This window comes from Alexandromys fortis, unplaced genomic scaffold (genome assembly GCF_014885135.2).
Source record: "Alexandromys fortis isolate MF-2015 unplaced genomic scaffold, M_Fortis_MF-2015_v1.1 scaffold_77, whole genome shotgun sequence".
NCBI classification, from domain to species: domain Eukaryota; kingdom Metazoa; phylum Chordata; class Mammalia; order Rodentia; family Cricetidae; genus Alexandromys; species Alexandromys fortis.
The window spans coordinates 5748930-5769673 of NW_026067967.1; the positions used below are offsets into that span (position 1 = coordinate 5748930).

At 47.8% G+C, this 20744-nt stretch overlaps 1 protein-coding gene across 9 annotated transcripts in view; it reads left to right on the top strand.

The window, feature by feature from the left end:
* Positions 1-20744, top strand: part of Tenm4 (teneurin transmembrane protein 4) — a 652091-nt gene that overhangs the window by 552275 nt on the left and 79072 nt on the right. For all 9 annotated transcript variants that reach the window (XM_050154435.1, XM_050154436.1, XM_050154432.1 and 6 more), the window contains 2 exons: positions 968-1153; positions 17795-17941. In XM_050154435.1, coding sequence (XP_050010392.1) covers positions 968-1153; positions 17795-17941 — 333 coding nt within the window. The remainder of the gene's footprint in view (positions 1-967; positions 1154-17794; positions 17942-20744) is intronic.

Here is a 20744-nt window from a genome sequence, read left to right on the forward strand (position 1 = left end):
AAAATTGTTGGGCTTTTCACACACAGGGAAGACTGTTGGGTCATGGGGCACGAGTTGATCAAGCCTAGTTCTCCATCAGAGCCCTGGAGAAGATCACCTGATGTGGGTGTGGGTGTGTGCGCGCGCACCTGTTCACGAGCTACACAAATTTCCTAAAAAGCAAACCTTTTGGTCTGAGATTTTCAGTAAGCACGAGGCAGCTGCTGGCTTGGAGCCCCAGGGACTTGTGAATCGGGCCCTGTGTGTTTTGCACCCACACAGAGCAGCCATTATGAAGGACAAGGCAGCCCCTCTCTGGCCATGAAGTGTCCCCCTCCCCCGCTGTTTACTTTGGACTGGAGAGTTCATTTCAGCGGTGCCTGAAGCTGTGGGGAGCATCAAGCCCAAGGACAGAAAATAAACCCAGTTTCGCAGGGCAAGCCTAGATCTGGGACAAGCCTGAAAACAGAAGCATGAGCCAGCCACCCCCACCCCTACTCTCTCCCCCTCCCTCCCTTCCTCCCACTCTGTCTGCACTGGAGCAGAGGCTGTAGAGACATCTTCATGGGGTCCTCACCAGGCCCACAAGCACCTCATTTGGTGATAGGGACGCATCCCCACTTTGTCTTCACCCATAGCTGGTTTTTAATTAAATGTGACATTTTCTCGCATCTGTTCAGAAGGCCGGTCCCCTTTGGAAGTGGCCAGCACAAAAGCAGAGTGGTGATAGGGAAAAGCAAACAGAGCAGAGCTACACAATCCCCCTATTCTGGCGAAGAAGCCAGTGCTGGCGGGCCTCTGCCAAAGGCTGCTCCTTCGAGGTCATTGCCTGTGGAGATTACTCTGCCAAGCCTCTGGAATCCCCACCGCTCACAGAGCCTAACTAGGTGGCCAAGGGTGACCCCTGTTCCCAGCAACAACTGGCTCAATAAGCTTTTGTTCTCTCTCCTCCCACCCCTGCCCCCTTGCCCCTCTTTCTCGCCCACAGAGATCTGTGCTGCTGACTGCGGTGGCCACGGCGTCTGCGTAGGAGGCACCTGCCGCTGTGAGGACGGCTGGATGGGGGCCGCATGCGACCAACGGGCCTGCCACCCTCGCTGCGCGGAACATGGGACCTGCAGGGATGGCAAGTGTGAATGCAGCCCCGGCTGGAACGGCGAACACTGCACCATCGGTATGGCAAAGGTCCCAGGGCATTCTGGTTGCTCTGAAAGACACTTGGGGGCCAGCCTGGGCCTCCACTGCATGCGGATAGAGGCCCAAAGTCCTTTCATCTGACGGCATTTATGACTGGCTTCTCCTAGACACCAGCTGGGTTTAAGCACACCATCTGTCATCTTCCACACACATCCTCCCCCAGTTGCATTCCCCACGTGGCATCTAGCTGGTTAGCAGGTCTTGCTGTTGAGCCCTTCCCGAGCTAAATGCGACATTGCTCTTTGCCCAGAGATGAGTCAAGTGGCGGCTATGGGCAAGGGCCACTGCCCCGCTGAATCTCAATTTCCTCACCTATAGGATGGGGAGAACAAGGCAAGCAAAGAGGTTGACACAAGCTGGCACACGGTGGAGTGCCCCAAACATGTAGCCGTCGTTAGCAATTTTATCACATGGCTGCACGGCTCCTTGTAGTATCCAAGGCTCCCGAAGAGGCCTCTAATCCTGGCAAAAAACTCTTCTCCAGGTCCCTAGGCCACATCTGCATTTCTCTTTCCCCTGCCCCAGGCTTCCATCCTGTCTGCATCTGTCTCCTTTCTCCTCTCTGGGGGCTGCTCCGCACCAGGCCCTGCTGAAGCAGCACTGTCGGCCGCTTTCAAAACAAGCTGATCACTTCTTCCCGTCTCTCCGCCTTTCCTGCTGGCTTTGTTGATTTTAAACACAGCCAGACGTTTCGCTTGGTTTATTATCCTGGAATGAACACTCACCAAAAGCTCTTTATTGGATCGACTGCTTTGTGTACGCGTTTTAACTTCTTCCCTTTCCTCTCTCTCTCTCTTTTTTTTTAAGAAAGGGTTTGTGATCAGATGGTAAGCACATGGCTTTTATAAGGCAGGATTCCAGGTGCCTCTCAGTGCAGAAAGTGACCCCTTGGGTCTCATAGAAATGGCAAGAAAAGCCCTAACTTTTGAGAGACAAAGGAATTTTAAGCAAATGGTGCTACCTTGTATCCAGTCTTTCTGTTTTGCCATATCTTCATATCCTCGGTCCCCTGCAACATCCCCAAGTTAATAAACAGCTGTGGAACATGTTCTATCTATTAACAATAATGGCTCCTAATTTTTGAGTATTTATGATGTGCCAAGCACTGTGCCTAAGGCTCTAACTGCATTATTTTACACTTCTAACAATACGAAGAGTTATGGATTATTTTCCCTTTCTCGGGGACCTGGAAGTAAAGGGCGTATAACCTTTGAAAACAAGAATTAGAAGCTTGATTTTTCCCTTCCCAGCTGTTCGCCCTATGGTCCTTTGCAGCTGGTTCCCAGGTGTCCACCGGGCATCCAGCTCAGGCCCTGCCAGTCAGGCTCGGAGTCCCCCCGACTTTGCCTCACCCCATGCTCCTCATAGATTGGTGACGCAGCTTTCTCTTCCGCACAGCAGACTGTGCCGTCCCATCTCATTGTGTGCTGCTTGACGACTTCTGTAAGGTTATCCCATCTCAGGTCTGTCTCGGAATTCTTAGTGAGCCTGGTAGTCTGAGAGCCTCTGCTTTCCTCTCTCCTCTACTCTGAGGACAGCCTAAACTTTCAGCCTCTTAACATGGAAGTTCATTCCCATTTTAAGAAAGAATCGGGTTCCAGAGAATGGCTCAGTTGGTAAGCTGCTTGCCTTGCCAGCGTTAGGACCTGAATTCAAACCCCAGAATCCATGTCGAAACCAGGTGTGGTGGCTGATGCTCGTAATCCCCACACCGGAGTGGTGCCGGCAACAGGATCTCAGTGGCTAACCCGTGTAGCCTAACTGGTGAGACCTAGGCCAACAAAAGACCCTATCTCAAATAAGGTGGTGGTGTTCCTTAAGATTTCTATGGCCTCCATGCTGTGCGCAAGCGTGAGCACACACACACACACACACTTTTGCTTTTGTTTTATTGAGATAAAGTCTCACTATGTAGCCTTGGCTGTTCTGAAACTCACTATGTGGACCAGGCTGGCTCCCAAAATTCCAGCAATCCACTTGCCTCTGCCTCCTGAGTACAGGGATTAAAATTGCACCACCACGCCCTGCTCACACATACATTTTAGAAAAAAAAAAAAAAAAAAACATCAGAACCAAGGAGAACACATTTTCCATCTCTTGCTTATGGAGTTCTGAGTTTGCTTTCCCAAATTCCAAGAGGTAACTGCCCTTTATAGAACAAGACCTCCCGCCCATGCCAAATGACAGCAAGGAGGGAAATTCTCCCCTGGTCTCCCTGCAGAGGGTTGGTGTCAGGGCTTGTGGGCAGGCTGGACCACATCTGCCGTAGCTATTCATCAGACCAGCTTTCAGAAGATCCCATTTGTTTTGGTGCCAAGAAGCTCTACCGACCTTTCTCCCTCCCCTGCTTGCCCCATTGTTTCCCTTTAAGAACGGCTTCTTCTTTGATTGCAGATGGTTTTTCCTTTTAGATAAGAAATACATCAAGGTAAATATGCATAGCTGAACAGGAAGGTTGACAGTCATAAATATCAAAAAATGAAAAATGCCACAGGACACAGAGGAGGTCACGGGCGAGTCACGGTGGCTCAGATGAAAGGACTTGGGCTCGGGATTCTATTCTCTCATTGTGTGATGAGCGTTTTCTTTGTCCTTGTGTAATTTCCCTGCATGGCTCCCCTCTGTTTTTGGATCTCTGCTGTGGCCAGCTGCATCCCTGTGAGAAACCCAGCACCCTCATGCTGAAGTCACATGTCAGTAACCTTGAAGGATAGAAGGGGTTAGGGGTTCAGCTTAGACAATGTTGAGTACCCCCCTCCTCACTGAAGTGGTAGGAAGGAGAAACCTCCCCCTTTTGTATCCCTGTGAGCATCACCTGTGGGAAGGAGGGTGCGGACGTGAGAGACATGCCAAGCATTCAGTTCTCTCCCGCCATCAGTCCTGAAGCTAGAACCTACCCTGCAATCCAGTTCTTTCCCAACCAGAGCAGATGCTGGTACCCTTGATGCCGATTCAGAGACCTCCGTGCCGTGGAAGGGATCAGACTCAGGGTCTGTTTATCTAAACATCGCTACCCTCCACAAACAGGAAGGAGTAACATGTTTACCTTACAGCAGGAAGGAAGTTCATAAAGACCCAGGAAACTCTGGGCTCTTTCGGCCAAGTCCCCAGCAGAAGAAAGCGTTGTCCCTCAGGGACACTTCCCTTTGCAGATTGTTATAGTAGACATCCCACACCTTCCTTTAGAGATTTGGTGCCCCCACCCTCACCCTCCCCGGATCTTTCAAGGAAGCTGCTTGTTTTATCTCCAAAGAGGTTGGTTTTCCAAATAAGAGAAAACACGTCAATGGCATCTTCTTTAATGGCAATATTGTTTTTACTCTCGTGAGAATGCGCCCCATGGAGCCCCTCCCCGTCCCATGCCTTAGGTGAGGAATCACCCTCTCTCGGCACCTAGTGGATATGTCTCTGGTGGAATTGCCACAGGAAAACCACATGATTGCCCGGGACAGTTTCTCTCTCAACGCATCACAGAATGAGCAGCTGGATGATGTCACTGGTGATGATGGAATTCCAGCCCTCTCCTCCACCCCCCATCACCCCAGAAGTAGTTCACCTGAAACTGTCCCCCACCAAAGAAAACAATTTTGTTTTGCTCCCTCAATACGAATGCTTTCATTTGCGGCTGTGGGAGTCGTTTGCGTATACGGAGCTACGGTTCCTAGTCTAGAAGCTAAGGTAAGATTGATGGACTTGGCTCTGTCCCTCAAGTGTGTGGTTCATACACAGTCTTCAGAAGTGCGATTTCAGATGTCTGTTCCAGGGATGTTATGGGTCCCGCCAGTCCAAGACTTGACCTCCAGTTTCTTAAGAAAAGTTGAAAATCATTGTTAAATTTAAGGTGTTTAATTTTTCCCCGTCTTTGGAAACACGTACATTTTGGATCAATTCTACGGTGATTGTTTTATTCACCTCAGCGCCCCCTCATCTACGAAACCTCAGAACACGTGTGGGAAATGCCAGCTTCTGATTTCACTTATAAAATCCAACCTTGACCCCAAAGCTGTGATGGCAGGAGGTGCCAGACATTCAGAATTATTTACTTGAACTTCGGGAGAGCCGTCCAATCACATAAACCCCGATTCTTAAACAAAAGCCTCTTCTGGGAGGAAAGACCAAAATAACACTCTGGTGACGCAATCACCTGAGTGAGCAAAACCAGACTTCATGATGAAGGGGAATTTTCAAGAAAGCTACAGAATCTTCTAGGGTACCTTGTCCACTTTCGAATGGTAGCTCTCCGGTTTCACCTTGTAATCAGATTTGTCCTTCCACAAGAGCTCAGAAGCCGCTCAGGCGGTGTCAGCACCCGGGTGATGACCCTATGCTGTTCATTCCCAAAAGCTCTCTCTCACAACGGGGCCGGAGAGCCCACGGGAAGGGGAGAGAGAGGGAAAGAGCACACAGCGATCCCCCTGGAGCTGTCAGAGTCCGAGTCTGACTGCCAGCGTCTCCGGGAGATGTGCCCCTATGAAAAGGGTGGGAAACCGGAAGAAAAGAAAGGAGATTTGTGGGGTCATTTCAGGGTAGAAACCACTGACCCCTCATCTTCCAGTCCTGCATTCAAGAAGAAGAAGAACAAGGACCTGTTGGGTCTCAGTAAGAACATCACATTGGTAGTTGGTATCTTCCGGAAAGACATTAGCGTGACGATAAACCCCCCACTCCAGCACCTGCTGTAATGATCTCTACTTCATCTGTCATAGTGTGAGCCAGTGATGCAAGGGTTAATTGTCAACCCCGGATTCTTGGGGAGGGAGAAGAGGAAGCCTCTCACCAGGTTTGAAGCCTTGATAGAGGCCCCAGTGCTCCTGGGAGCTACTATGATGGAAAACCCTTAGAAACCTCTGTGGGTCCAGGCAAGTGAACAAAAATAAATCTGCATCTTCACACCGGTGGTCCCAGGAATACCAAAGACACCTAAAACACCCCACCTCAGAACCTACTGGAAATGACTCTGTGCTGCCGGTTTCCCCATCTCCTCAGTGACAAGGAGATAGGAAGAGCCCAAGAACACCTGTGCAACAAGGAAATAAAGGAAATACCTGCAGCCTGTGGGGGAAGATGCTGCTACCACAGCACCTTCATCTTGGAGCCCTGAGTTGAACGACGCAGAGATCTCACGAACTCCTGAACCACAAACGATGGGCTGGCCACCATCTTCTCAAAATACCTTCACATTGTGGATTTCAAGATGGTAGCATTTGAGAACATTCCTGCCAAGATGTCCAGTCAGTAACAGTGTGGGCTTCTCCTTTGTTTAAGGAAACGGCATGGGACTTCAAAACCCCAGATGTCGCTTCCTTTTTCTACAGCCTGAGATAAGGATGCTTTGTTCCCTTTCCAGAGAACTCTTGGACTTGGCCATGACTGGTGTTCCCAGCCTTTTTAGTTGGTGTGATCTCTAGTGGAGTCACTGTGTGATCTCTGGTGTCACCATAGCAGAGGAACCCCTTCTGTAGACTCTGGGTTTGAAATTTTGAAGGTCCACACTTCCTCCTGAAAACCCACACTGTGAAAACAGCCTGAGCTGCTCCAGTTACTTCTGCTGGCTTCTGTTCCCACCTGTGGTCTGGAGAAATTAGCAAGTGTTCTTAAAGGGATTAAAGTATTTGTTCCAAATAGAGATCTTTCGTACTGCAAAGTCCTCGGAAATGAAATGGCATTTGAAGAGAGAGCCCTCTGAAGTCAGCCCTGGCTTTCAGGAGATTATCCCGTGGAGTGTACCTCACCTTCGGGAGCCACCCTTGAGTCTGGAGACAATCAAGAAGGTTTTCTGTTCAGAAAACTCCCTCAAAGCCTGAGCTACACAGTGAGGCGATCATGTGGATCCCAGTGAGGGGACCCATCTACCAAAATCCTTGGGAGGGAAGTCACAGCTCATGCCACACGTCCTGTGTCACTGAGTCTAGAGGAGTTAGAAGAATGTTGAACCAGGATCCTCCACAGGAGCTCTGCATGCCGAAAAGCGAAGAAATCCACCAGGGCTGGGACTTTCTATGCATGTGCCCTTGTTCTCTAGTGGTGAAGCTCCGGGACACCACACAAGGTGATGGCTACAAGATCTTAGACCGCCTTGCAAACTGAGATGAATAAACTTTTAGACAACTAAAGAAACAGACAAACCAAGAACAAGCGAAGTCTCCTCTAGACCAGAGACCTCCTGGCTGTTTTTGAGATGGGTTTTCCCCGTGTTTCATTTTTTTTTTTCATTTGGGTGGTCCCTATGTTTGCCATCCCATGGCTCCGTGTATTCACTCCTGCTTAAACGCCATTCTCCTTCATAGTCCCCTCTTATGTCCTCCTGCACAGAGCCCACGGCACCTCCAGGGATAAAGGGATGCTTGCAGGCCCTGTTAAATCACCTGCTCCCAATTTTCCACTTGGCTATGTGGCTTCCTGATGCATATATCATCATGACAGTTACTGCATTGATACAGGAACTAAGATCAGTCTCTCATCTACCAGTATTGTGATGCAAACAGATAGATGATAGATAGATAGATAGATAGATAGATAGATAGATAGATAGATAGATAGATAGATAGATAGATAGATAGATAGTGAATAGGTAGGTAGTAAGTAGTTAGATAGAGATAGATAGATAGATAGATAGATAGATAGATAGATAGATAGATAGATAGATAGATAGATAGATGGATGGAGAGGGANAGAGAGAGAGAGAGAGAGAGAGAGAGAGAGAGAGAGAGAGAGAGGGAGGGAGAGGGAGAGAGAGAGAGAGAGAGAGAGAGAGAGAGAGAGAGAGAGAGAGAGAGAGCAATGGTACCTACTGTCTTTTTTATGAAGTGAGGAAAAACCGGTCTTACAGTTCGTACAGTCCTTTGGCTTCCAGATAAAGCCACTCCATCATTATAGTTTAGTCCCGTCTCAGGGACTTTTGAGTCACACATGAAATCAAGCTGAGGCATTCATTGGTTGCTTTAGAACACGGTGCCTTCTGCCTGGCCTGTATGAGAACCCAGGAAAAAAAGAGGTATAGAGAAACCAGAAAAGGAATTTCTTTCACACCCCGACAAGGAGGGTAAAATAGGTACTCTAGGCTGGAACTGAAGAGATTAGTCCTGTTCTGGGTATCCAGACACATACCACGTGTACACACTGGGTTTAGAAATCAGAGCAATGTTTGGCAGATACCCTCACAAGTAGGCAAGACCTTAGAGTGTCGTATAATTCAAATAAGCCCTCCATTGGAAAAGCCAAGCATCCATCGCTGTCTCCTCATAAGACATGGCCAGATTTCCCTCGCCTTTGCCACTTTCCACAGCGACATCCATCGATCTACGCCTCACATCCTTCGTAAGATGCACAAAGTAGGGGTACATCTTACTTGGCATACCCCACATTCTGCATTCGAGTCTGTGTAGACATGAGCATTCCTGGATAATTTTCAAATGCCAAACAGATGAGCTAGCAATGTATTTCAGCCAAAGTCTCAACCTAGAACCCGGGTGTATATCAGAAACTAGGCAAAATTTACAGATCTCCAACCTCTCATTTCTCGGGAGTTTGTCTGCCCAAATAATTTGTCAGTATAGCTGCCTCCCCTTGAGGGAGGTCGGCCATCGCTCTGGGTAGCCCAAGGGGTTAGCTGTAGTTTCCCGTGACCGTTAATGAACCTGACAGGGCAGGACTGTGGCCACTCGTGCAGCTTCCCAGACTCCTTTCTTCTGTCGTCCTTCTCCATGCGTCTTCTGCTCCTACGATTTCCAAATGCCTGGATCCCAGAATGAGTCAACCGTTCCTTTGGGCTCTTCATGGAGAATGCGCCTGCTCTCCGTCCTTCTATCCCATGTCATTTTGTCTTTGGTTTTTCGTCTTTGTTTTTTTTTTCCCCCACCATGACAGTGGCCTGTCCCAAACATTGGGCACCACCCTGACTCCCCACCCTTCCCTGGTGTCTCTTGAACACTTGGCATGGTTACACGGCAGGCCGTATTGCACTTCCTTGGTCCTACCTTACATGTCCTGTCTTTTATCTCCCAAGCTCACTATCTGGATAGGGTAGTTAAAGGTATGGTCTTCCTCTATTTTCCTGTTGTCTTTGTGTCTGTGTTTGTGTGTGAGCGTAAAAGTCACGTGCATATAAGAATGTATATAACACACCATTGGCATGACGGTGTCTACATGCTGCAGCATCCCCAGCTTTGTCACAGTAGGAGGGTGGGGTTTGGGGATGGAGAATGTCGTTCTTTGCCCCAGTCACATAGAGCTGTCTGTGACATTACCATTGTGTTGCGACCCTTCCATCACCCCTGCACCCCACCCCCAGACCTTCCACCCCATCCACCCCATCTCATGTCACCCCACCCATTCCTTATGGCCTCTGGCCCATCAGAATCCAGACACTAGGGACCAGCCTGGGTGGCCTGGGAAAGGAAGAGGCTCGGGAGCAAGAGAAAACAATCTCGAGGCCCGCATCCCTCCTGTTACTGCTGTGATCCTTCTCCCAGCAGCCACACGGGGCGCACCCACTGTGTGCTAGGTCCACATGCCAGGCTCTGGGAAGGAGAACTAGATGGCAGTCTGGGGAGAGGGTGGTCTGTTGCTCGTTGCCTGTTTTTCTTTACAGAGAAGGCCTGGCTTTGGTAAGTTTGTTCTATGAAAAGTAGCCCCTAATGGCAGCGTGATTTGTAATTGTCGAAACATTGATATGGCTTAGGTGATGTCTAATTCTCCGCGAAGACATTAGAGCCATAATAATAAGGCTTGGGTTGAAACTTTTAAAAGAACCCAGCACTTCCTAAGGAGAAAACATGACGTCATAGCTTTTAATCCTTGGGTCTAAACGCAATGCCTGTGTCCCTTGGTTAGGGACTTGTATTCTGTAATCAGCTGAATCCCAGCTCCCTTCCACACTCCACAGCCAGAGTGACCAGGGGGCAGGTGACTTCCCTGTCACATAGTCATCTGTAAGATGGAAGGTCTGACCCACGAGGGCAGCGCGAGGGTGGCATGAAGCAGTGATCACCAAGCACCACGACCCGGGTGGGGATGCCACTCCGTAGACTCAAGTGGCATGGTGCCGTCACTGTGTCCTTATTCTTTCTCTTGACTTGAAGGACTCAGCGAGATTAAAATCCAAAATTGTAATAGAAAAGGGCAAATTGGCTGTTTGTAAGAAAGACCAGCAACTTTAAAAGAAAATTCAGGAAAAGGTTTGGGGAACTATTATTGTTGCTATGACCGAATGCCTGAGAAGAAGCCACCTAAAGAGAAAGAGTTTATTTCAGCTGACAGTCTGAGGGGATATTGTCCGTCATGGTGGAAAGTGTGGCAGCAGGAACATGAGCCTGCCAGCCCCATTACCTCAGCAGTCAGGAAGTAGAGAGAAGACAGGAAGTACAGTCTATTCCCAAACCTCAAAGTCAACCCCCAGTGATCCACTTGCCTCCAATAAGGTTCCACCTCTAAAAGGTTCCACCGCCTTCCCAAACAGCTGGGAAACATGTGTTCAAATATGAGTCTATGGGGGACGGTTCACATCCAAACAACAGGGACCAATAATGGACTAAATGCTTTTCAGCTGGGTCAGCCTTGCCCCTGCAGCAAATGTATTACTAGGACCCAACCGAAGGGATAGGAAGCAAGGTTTGTTGACTTTAATACACTGACCTTTGCTGAGAACAAAATCATACGAGCAGGAAATAGACATATCTCAGTGTTCTCCTGGGACAAGCGTTCATTGCAGTCACCCTCAGAGTGTAGACTAAATTCATAATGTAATCATTACTCAGTGGACCGCTCCCTACCGTGTGGAGTCCTTGACGCCCGTAAGTCTTGAGTCCTCTTAATTTTTTTTTCAAAGGAAGCAGATTTAATGCTGCCCATTTGGGTGAAAACGGAAGCTGAAGTTGAGGGAGTTTTAAGTGATTCACCCAGGTTACACGTCTGGGAAGTTGTGAATCCAGAACTTTGGACTTTCTGGTCATATCCAAATCTCCAACATTTTATATTCTATCACCATAAGTCACCAAGAATGTCTCATAATTCCCAATATTTTACGTCCCAATCACATACGCCAACTGTATCCTCCCTGGGAAGTAGTTTACACCTTCCTCAAGCCGCCTGCTCTGATCTGTAGTTCAGAAAATTCCACCACTAGACCTTTATTGGGCTGAGGTCAGTGAACCAGAACTTCCTTTATAAGACAAACGCTTCTTGGTAAAATCTGGCTATGTAGCAAACCCCATACGGCCAGTGTCCTAGCGCAATGGGCACTGATTCTCAAACCCAGTTCAGAGATCTATATGGCCCTGCTTGAGATTTGTCAAAGCAGAGCGGTGGGGGGTATAGCTCAAAGAAAGCCCACTTTTGTTCTCTTCCCACTTGTGTTGGTAGAGCATACGTAAATAATAGTCTCTTGTCTGGTCTCATAAGCTGCCAGGAAATGTGGATTCCACACAGTGGCAATGGCCCTCTCTGCAGGGGGTCTATAGTCTCTCAGAGAAGACTTGGAAGCAAATAATCCCAACCAGTGTGATAAGGGCCCTGCTGGTGGCGGTTTGGAGACCTCACCAAAGGAGGCAGGATGCTTGCAGATTGTGGAATTTGACATGGGCTTTAAGACAGCTGTGGAAAGTTTTTTTAAAAGTGGGCAGAAGACATTCGTGATTTAGGGGCTCCCATTAGTCCTTTCTGTGGAAAAGAAGTTGGAGGAGAATATTAGGAGCAAGGAGATCAGTAACATTAATGCTGTCACTGAGGTGAGAAAAGATGTTGATCTTGTGCAGGGATGTGGGCGCAGAGATGAAGGGGTGCAAAGGACAAAACGCAGTTGGAAGGGCATGCGCTGGGTGGGAGGCAACCCGCTTGCTACTCCGCAAGATTCTGAAAGGTTCCTGGGCACGCCTGATGCTGGCCAGCTGCAAAGGTGATATTGAGATGAAGTGGCCCCTTGTCATTTAAAGGGCATCGTTTCTTTTGAAAAGCTGAGCCCTCCTCTAAATCTCCAGACTACATTATTTTGGCTCCAGCAAATGCCTGGTGTGAGCCCTTCCATAGGGGACTGTTAATGTCACTCGGGCTCTCTGAATTATTGATGAGTTCCAGGGTTTGTGGAATTAACGAGCTTCTCCCATGGGGAAGGATGGGCACATTGCTTTAAGAAAGTCAGCAAGACACCCTGGAGGAGGCCTCCCCATGCTGGCTAATGGGGTGAAGGATGGGGGTGATGGGTGCCAGAAACAAGTGAACCTTCTTCACTTCCAAGTACCCTGAGGCTGTTCTGATGCCAGCGTACTGCGCAGGTCCTCAGGGTGGAACTTGGGTCGTCTGGAGAAACCGAGAGTGGATAAAGTGGCTCCATATTAAGTGTTTCCCTCCCCTGGGTGCCTCTGAGTAGCACTAAGTGTGTAGAGTAGGCAACCGGAGGAATTCACAGGAACCCAAGAGGGGTGCCCTGGACAAGACTATCACAGCACATATGTGGGGAAAAGAGTTCCAAGTCCAAAACAGAAAATGCTCTGGAAACAAACAAGGGGCTTTCTTCAGTGAGGTGCTACCATTTAGTGTGGCTAAGAGCCGAAGTGTTTGCTGAACTCAGTTGACAACAGACACTTCATTGTCTTTGGTTGGTTGTCATAGTTGTTGGTATTGTTGTTGTCTGAGTCAGGGTCATTAGCCATGGCTGACCTGAAACTCTGTATAGCTGAAGATGACCCTGGGCTCCTGTGTCTCCTGCCTCCACCTCCCGGGAGCTGGGATTCCAGCTATGTGCCACTACACCCAGATTTTACACACACACACACACATACACACACACACACACACCACAAACATATATTCCTGGGGCCCAAACAAGGGCCTCATGCATGCTAGGCAAGCAGTCTACCAACTGATCCCCACACCCAGCCCCTATAGCTTCTCTTTAGAGACCCCTTACGACCAGTCTCTCACAGAGTTCCCTATGAGAATGAGTGTTTAAGATCTTATGCCCCACAGATGTGAGTGGCACAAATTTGTTATCTCAAAGCTTTGAAGGCTGAGTTAGGAGGAGGATCACAAGTTCAAGGCCAGCTTGGGCCAAATAGTAAAACCATTTCAAAATAAATAAATAAATTTAAGTTTAAATCCTTCCAGGAAAATGCAGGCAAAAGATGTCTCCCTCCGTCCATCTATTAACACAACGTCTGGCATCCAGTGGGTGATGTATAAAACATGTTGAGCTTATGAATCGAGTGATGGAATCTGATATTCTGCCCTTCTTCATTGGTCAGTTTTGCTAGAGGTACCTAATGGATCATTCATGTTATACATCAGGAAACCGAGGCCAAGACAGGGGAGGTAGCTTTCTCAACCCTTACCAGTCAGGAGCGAAGAAGCAGAACCCATTTCTCTCTGATCTGTTGGTTCATTTGAGCAAGTACGTGGTGAGTGCCTGCCGTGTGAAGGTGCCAGGGGAAGCCCTGAGGCCTTTATGGAGTCTGCATTCTAACAGAGGGAGTGAGACCACTGAACTATTGAGAAGTTAACCAATAACCAGAGTGACTGTCATCAGAAGGACAGCCTGCCTTGGAAGTTTGAGGTGATAATAGGATGGACCGGGACTCATGGCACTGCCTGTGTTTCACCAATGCCAATTGCATGGCGCGGTGACCCTACAGCTGTGTCCCTAGCTGCATGGCGCCCCTTCACTTCAGAGAGGTTGGTATTTGTGAGACCTAAACAATGGCACAGTTTGAGCAGCAGAGGGTTACTTTCCAGTGAGTGCAGTTCTTAGGAAAGTTACACACAGCTAAAATCCAATCCAGTATTAATGGTCCTTACATAGTAAATGCCCCTTGTACAGTCAGCTCCCATGCTTACTGGGCTGAGTAACCGGCATAAACCGTGCCATTTAATCTTCTCAGTGCCTCTTTCACACCTACAGATACGAAAACTGAAGTTCAGAGTTAATGTGATAATCTTCCCATGAACAGAAAGTCCAATGACGGTGCTAAGATCTGAGTTGATGCTGGGCGGTGGTGGTGCACGCCTTTCAACCTGGCACCGAGGAGGCAATGGCAGGCGGATCTCTGTGAGTTCGGGGCCAGCCTGATATACAGAGCAAGTTCTAGAACAGGATCCAAAGCTACATAGAGAAACCCTGTCAAAAGTGTGAATAAAAAGATCTGAGTTGAAGTTTGCCAAACTTCAGAGTCCCCATACCTATAAAACATATTTTGTTTTTTAATTAAAAACTTGAGACTAATGGTGTGAAATTGGAACGTCTCTGAAAATCTGGAAAATTATTTTTTAAAACGTGTGTGTGTTCTCATACACACACAGCCAGGTTCTGTGGATGAATGTGGGTGCATACAAGCTACAGCATGCTTGCAGAGGCTGGAGGATAGCCTCAGGTGTTGGTCCTCACCGTCCATCTTATTTGGAACAGAGTCTCTTGTTCATCACAGTATGCACCAAGCTAGCTGGACCTTGAGAACCCAGGGATTCTCCTGTCTCAACCGCCCAGCTCTAAGTAGATACAATGAGATTACCATATCTGTCTCAGTGTGGATTCTAGGGATCCAAACCCAGGACCTCACATCTACACAGCAAGTGTTTTACGCACTGAGCCATTTCTCCAGCCCCAAAGTCTCCCCTTTGAGGAATAATCTGTGCAAAGCACCTAGCCCAGGGGCCAGGCATGGCAGCCCCCGAGTACATGGCAGCTGTCATTGTCCTTGCTGTCCCAAGGCATCTACCAGAAATACATAGCCCACAGACCAAGTCTACCTCCTCACAGATTTTTGTTAATCAAGTTTATTAGAACACATTGTGCTCATAAGTCACAATAGCCTGTGCTTGCTTTGGGACTACAGTGCCAGAACCAAGTGATTATAACAGATACCTTATTATGTTGAGCCCTCCTAATTCCCCTATGTTATAATTGAGAATATTGGGGTTCAAAAAAATTTAATAACATGGCCGGGTCCCCTGGCCACAGTCATAGAGCTGGCCTTTGGTGTGACTTCTAAGCTCGTGCTCACAAAAGGTCCTTTCTGCATCTTATGAGATGCTGTATCACGGGCAAAATAAAAGAGTATCCTAATATTTATAAAGCTTTCACCTCCTTCCTCTAAGATTAACCCCAGGAGGAGTAGTTTAATTAAAAGCAGTCCCTGGGTAGACGGACGAAAACTTGAGACTAACTGAAAGACAGGAGAGGCTCTGCTTGTTGAGATCACTCTGGGTGACTGATCATGGTGGCTTAGTCAGAACATAGATCTGTCACCTGCATGTCACCAACTGCTCCTAGCACCCAGGTTTACAGCTTTTCTTCTTGATCAGTTTTTAGGCTAGTGTCCCACACACTCTACGTTTTCTACTAAGCTTTCTGTGTGATCCCCACTGGATCCCCCACATGCAGCCAGTGTTTCTTCTTTGAGTGGAAAGGACGGTGGTTGCATTGACTGGTTGGTGTCTGCATCGACCATCTCAAGAGGAAGGGAACTTCCGGTTTTTGTTGGAATCAGAGTCAACTATTCAAAGCCCTTGAGCCATAATGGTATCTAATCTTTGCATGCTAATTTTAATATGCATTTTTTAAGTCCTTGAAACACTAGTCTCAGGTTCTGATCTATCAGCTGCTCCCTGAGTGTTTATATGTGCCAGGTTTGTTGTCCCTTTAAAAATAATGAGTCACAGAGCCCAGCTGACAGAGTGCTCACTCAGCGTTCGTGAAACCTGGGCTTTAATTACCACCGCCGCATAAGCCAGACGTGGTGGTGCACACTTATAATCCCAGCACTTGGGAGGCAGAATGGGGATGGTCAGGAGTTCAGGGCCATCTGCAACTGCATAGCAAGTGTGAAGTCAGTGTGGGCTACGTGAGACCCTGTCTCAAAAAGAAAGAAGGAAGGGAGGGAGGGAAGGAGGGAGGGAGGAAGGAGGAAAACAAGAGAAAGAAAGAGAAAAAAATGAAAACAACAACCAATAGTGGTAATAGGTTCATTTTCCATGGTTTTGTGGTTTCGTGGCAGAATGTTCAGTTTACAGCCAAATGGGCAGGTGTTTGATGCTCGTCACAGTAAACTAGTATAACTCATTCCTTCCCTGGAGGCTGGAGCAGAGGAGAGGAAGTAGAGACTCCATGGACAGCATAGTTTGAGTTGATAGTACTCAGAGAAGAGAGCTGGCCATCATGAAAATAAGGACGCAAGAGAAAGAATAGAAATGAAAAGAATTCGGATGAAAGAATAGGAGCTAAAGTGAGCTATGAAACCTAATGTTTTTTTTAAAAATATTTATTTATTTATTATGTATACAATATTCTGTCTGTGTGTATGTCTGCAGGCCAGAAGAGGGCACCAGACCTCATTACAAATGGTTGTGAGCCACCATGTGGTTGCTGGGAATTGAACTCAGAACCTTTGGAAGAGCAGGCAATGCTCTTAACCACTGAGCCATCTCTCCAGCCCCCCCCCCCTAATGTTTTCTTAAACATGAGTCTCTCCCTTTTTGAAATGTGTGTGTGTTTCTCACACACACAAAAGCATGTGGGACTCGACTCGTACATAACATGACGCAGGTGCGGAGGTCAGAGGACAATCTTTAGGAATCAGTTTTCTCTTTCTACCCTAGGTTCCTAGTCTCAAACTCAGGTCATCAGTCTTGCACATCAATAGCTTTTACCTTCTGAGCCACAAACCAGGCTTGAAAGGGCAGTAATCAAAATCCTGTAAGCCTACTTGACTATTACTAAAAGTCCCCACCTCATCATGGGGTCAGAGCAGAAGAAATGGGCTCCAAGCAGTGTCCTGTTCTTTTTATTAGGTCACCCACGTCTTCTCAGATGGCCATAGCTGCTCCTAGTTCCCGCTGTATAGTTCAGGTCTCCGTCTAGGCACTTTGGTAGGATGCCTGCTTCTCAAGAATACAACTAGGTATTTTTCATCTCTGTGCCTGTAGCTAGCCTAAATAAGATGGGTGTGTAGCTACACAGCTGAGCAGCTAGCACTGCTTGGCTCTTCCTTTGTACTAGAGACCAGCAGGAGTCCGTCTATGTCGTGACAGTCTCCTGGGCTCCCCTGGTATAAAGCCCTTTCCAAAGCATAGCATAAACACAATGGTAATAGAAAGACCCAAGCCCTCATTCTCGAAGCAAAAACTGTTGTCTAGGAGAAAAGGAGAGCCAATATGAAAAGCCTAAGGCCCACTGAAGTTGACCTAGTTACAAGAACTAGGGGGAAAAAAGCACATCTCTAGGCCAAGTGTTACAGAACACCTTCAATCCCAGCACCCAGGAGACAGAGGCAGGGGAATCTCTGTGAGTTAAAGGCCAAGAGACAAGACAACCAAGCACAGAATTGAGGATGGGTGGAAGACCTCCCTAGTCAGGCTCTGGCAGGCTTGATCCACTGACTGCAGCTCCAAATCCTGATCACTTGTGTGATGGGGGGGTGGAGATGCTGAGGGTTCCAGACCCCTTGTAAGAGTCCTTACTTCTCCGAGTCTCTACTGCCTTCTCTGTAAAGTGGAGAGTCATTGTGGTACCTGCCTCCCCAGCTGCTGAGACGGACAGATGTGAAAGCATCATATAAACAGCTGGTACAGCATGAGTGCAGGGGTAACAGTTGCCATGGGGCCCCAGCCCTTGACTCCCTGCTTTGTCTTACAGAGGGCTGTCCTGGCTTGTGCAACGGAAATGGCAGGTGTACCCTGGACCTGAATGGGTGGCACTGTGTGTGCCAGCTGGGCTGGAGAGGAGCCGGATGTGACACGTCCATGGAAACCGCCTGTGGGGACAGCAAAGACAACGATGGAGGTAGGGATCTGGCATCCGTGGACCCCAGCCCGTTCCAGAGGTAGGAGACAGAAAGACAAGAGGGGACACTGCTGGGTTAGCAGGGAACCAGCATCCTAATACACAGTGAGGGACTTCGGGATACAGAAGACTGTGGGGGTGGTCTGAGGAATGGGTTCTAATGTTAGTTAGTATAGTTTGACTCATTTTAATGATTGACTATAAATGGAATTAGTTGGCATCTATTGGCCAGTGGAGAGAAGGCAAGGAGAAGCACCTCAGTTATCCCTGTGGTGGAATCGTTACCTGGTCTGGGTTTGCAGAAGCAGCCCTCTTTTGTATCCTGGAAACTGTGAAGGATGTTCCTCCAGGGAAGGAGGTTCACTCACCTGGATTAAGGTGTCGCCTCTGATTCTGAAGGTAACCCTCTCAGGAACATCAAGGCACACTTGACCTTCACACTCTCTCATCCATATAGGTTTGTAATAACGTCTGCCTTTGCTTTTTTTCCCCAAGTATTGGACAGCCAAAACCCAAAGGAAGAGGGGTTAACCTTATGGAATATTAATTCAGGGTGAAAACCCATTTTAATTAAAACTTGGATCTTAACCCCACCTGGGTACTAGGTGTCTCTGAACCCTACTCTCCCCAAATATAAAATGAGGCTGTTAACAGAGGCTACTCATTGGTTTCCAGCTGCTCAGACCCAAAATAATTACACAAAACTCTATTAATTAAAACATTGCTTGGCCAACCACTTAAGCATGTTGCTAGCTAGCTTTTCTATCTTGTTAACCAATCCATTTCTATTATTTTATATTTTACCATGAGGCTCATGGTTTACAAGTAAAGTTCCGGGGCACATCTGTCTTCTCTGGTGGCTACATGGCATGTCACTGACTCTGCCTTCTTTCTCCCAGCATTCAATTTGAGTTTTCCACCTAGCTCTACTCTGCCCTATCACAGGCCAAAGCAGCTTCTTTACTCATTAACTAATAAAAGCAACACATAGACAGAAGGACTTCCCACACCATGAAGCAGTTTGCCCATCAAGGTTATCCAAATCTTTATATTAGCCATGAAATTAGCTTCCATTTCTCTATGGTGTAAACTTGCATAATATTCTCCATAATATACTCCACATTCCCACGTGGTAGAACCTGCTTCTACCAACCGCAGGGAGTTACTGGAAAAAATAAAGAAGACAGACAGAAAAAAAAAAAATTCTCTTTCTAATGCTGGCAGCTGACACACTTAGGCAGCTCTCTTTGATTTAAACTGAGAGACTTGCCTGTGTTCTGCACAATGCTAGAAACTGGAGAACTAGAAACTTGGCGTCCTCCCTTCCTGTCTACAGCGTTCTACAATCTCAAACCCCATGAGGATCAAAAGGCCAAGTGTGTAATATTGTGGTCACTCTAATTCAACTGGTCAGTTGGCTCTGGAATCCTAGAAATGTTGTTTTAGAGCCTTGATGTTTGTCTGGACTGTCTTTCCCTTGCACACATCCAGACAGCAGTCATGCAGATAACCCCAGACGACAGCTATGAGAAGAATTAGAAGCAAGGTGCCCATAGGGTTTGGGCCTTGATGGCTTTTGAGCAGAGATGTGTGCCTGCCTGGAATCCCATCGTGTTGCTATGTCCCTTAATCTAGCTGAAACATGGGGAGATCATCATTATTCAGTTGCCCAAGCATGTAGCATCTCTTTTGGAGGACCGTGTCTTACAGGAGGCACGGAGATGCGAAAGTCCTGTCCATCCTCCAGGAACTCAGAGAAGGAGGAAGCACCAAGGTTGAGTGTTCATGGATTGTTCTAAGTGAAATTGCAGGGTTATGTATTAGTTGTGGGACTGGGAAAACATTTATCAGGAAGGTGATATCAGAGCAGGAAGGAGTTTTATGTGGGGGGAAGGGTGTTTTGTTCTCAAGAGATCACATAGAGAAAGGCAGGGCAAAGTGAGGAAGGGTATCGAGCCTCCTTGTCTTCAAGTAAGAGAAAGAGCACCCTGACTCTGTCTGTGGGAAAGAGATCAGCTTCTGTTGTCTGTACGATGCCCTCAGTATCCCGCTGCATCTTGCCTGTGTGGCTGCAAGGCCAGTGATAAACAGTAACATTCATGGAAAATTAGGAAAAAGGAGAGAGGCCATACTGGGAAATCATCCCCTCTCCCAGAGTCCAGGATCTTGGCCCAAGCTTTCACACAGCTGTGGAACAGCTGGACAGCTAAGGAACTAAGGGTCTTTGCGATGTTCAGATAACATATAGTCCCCCTACACACATACAGACACACACATACAAGAACACCAGAGTAGACACCCTGGTTGCCATGCTTCAGAGACAGCCAACACTGAAATGCCAAGTTTTCCCAGAGAACCTGTGCCCACAGTAGCCCCGAACCCCATGTTATAGGAAACAATCCAGACCCTAGGGAAATGGAGCCTTCTCCAGTTGCTCCGAGCAATGAGCCAGCACAAAGCAAAAAAGAACAACCAGAAAATCCCCAGTTGCAGGAGAACATACCTCATACATTGTTTGAAGCATATTATAGAGCAAAATGAGTTTGTACGTCCTCCGCGGCACACAGAAGCTGCGCTGCGAGGGCCTTCATTTGCTCCATGAATGTTCGCTCAGCATCTGCACCATGTCAGGCCCCGACTCCCAGGGCTTCAGAAGTAAAACCGAGAGTCTCTGCCCTTGCAATGTGTCAGATTCAGAGAGAGGAAATGGAGGTAGCCGTGAGACCGTGGGTTCCTGCTGTGCCAGAAAAGCATCCAGCCATTCAGCTGGGATTATCAACCACCTCAGAGGGAAGTGAGCCAT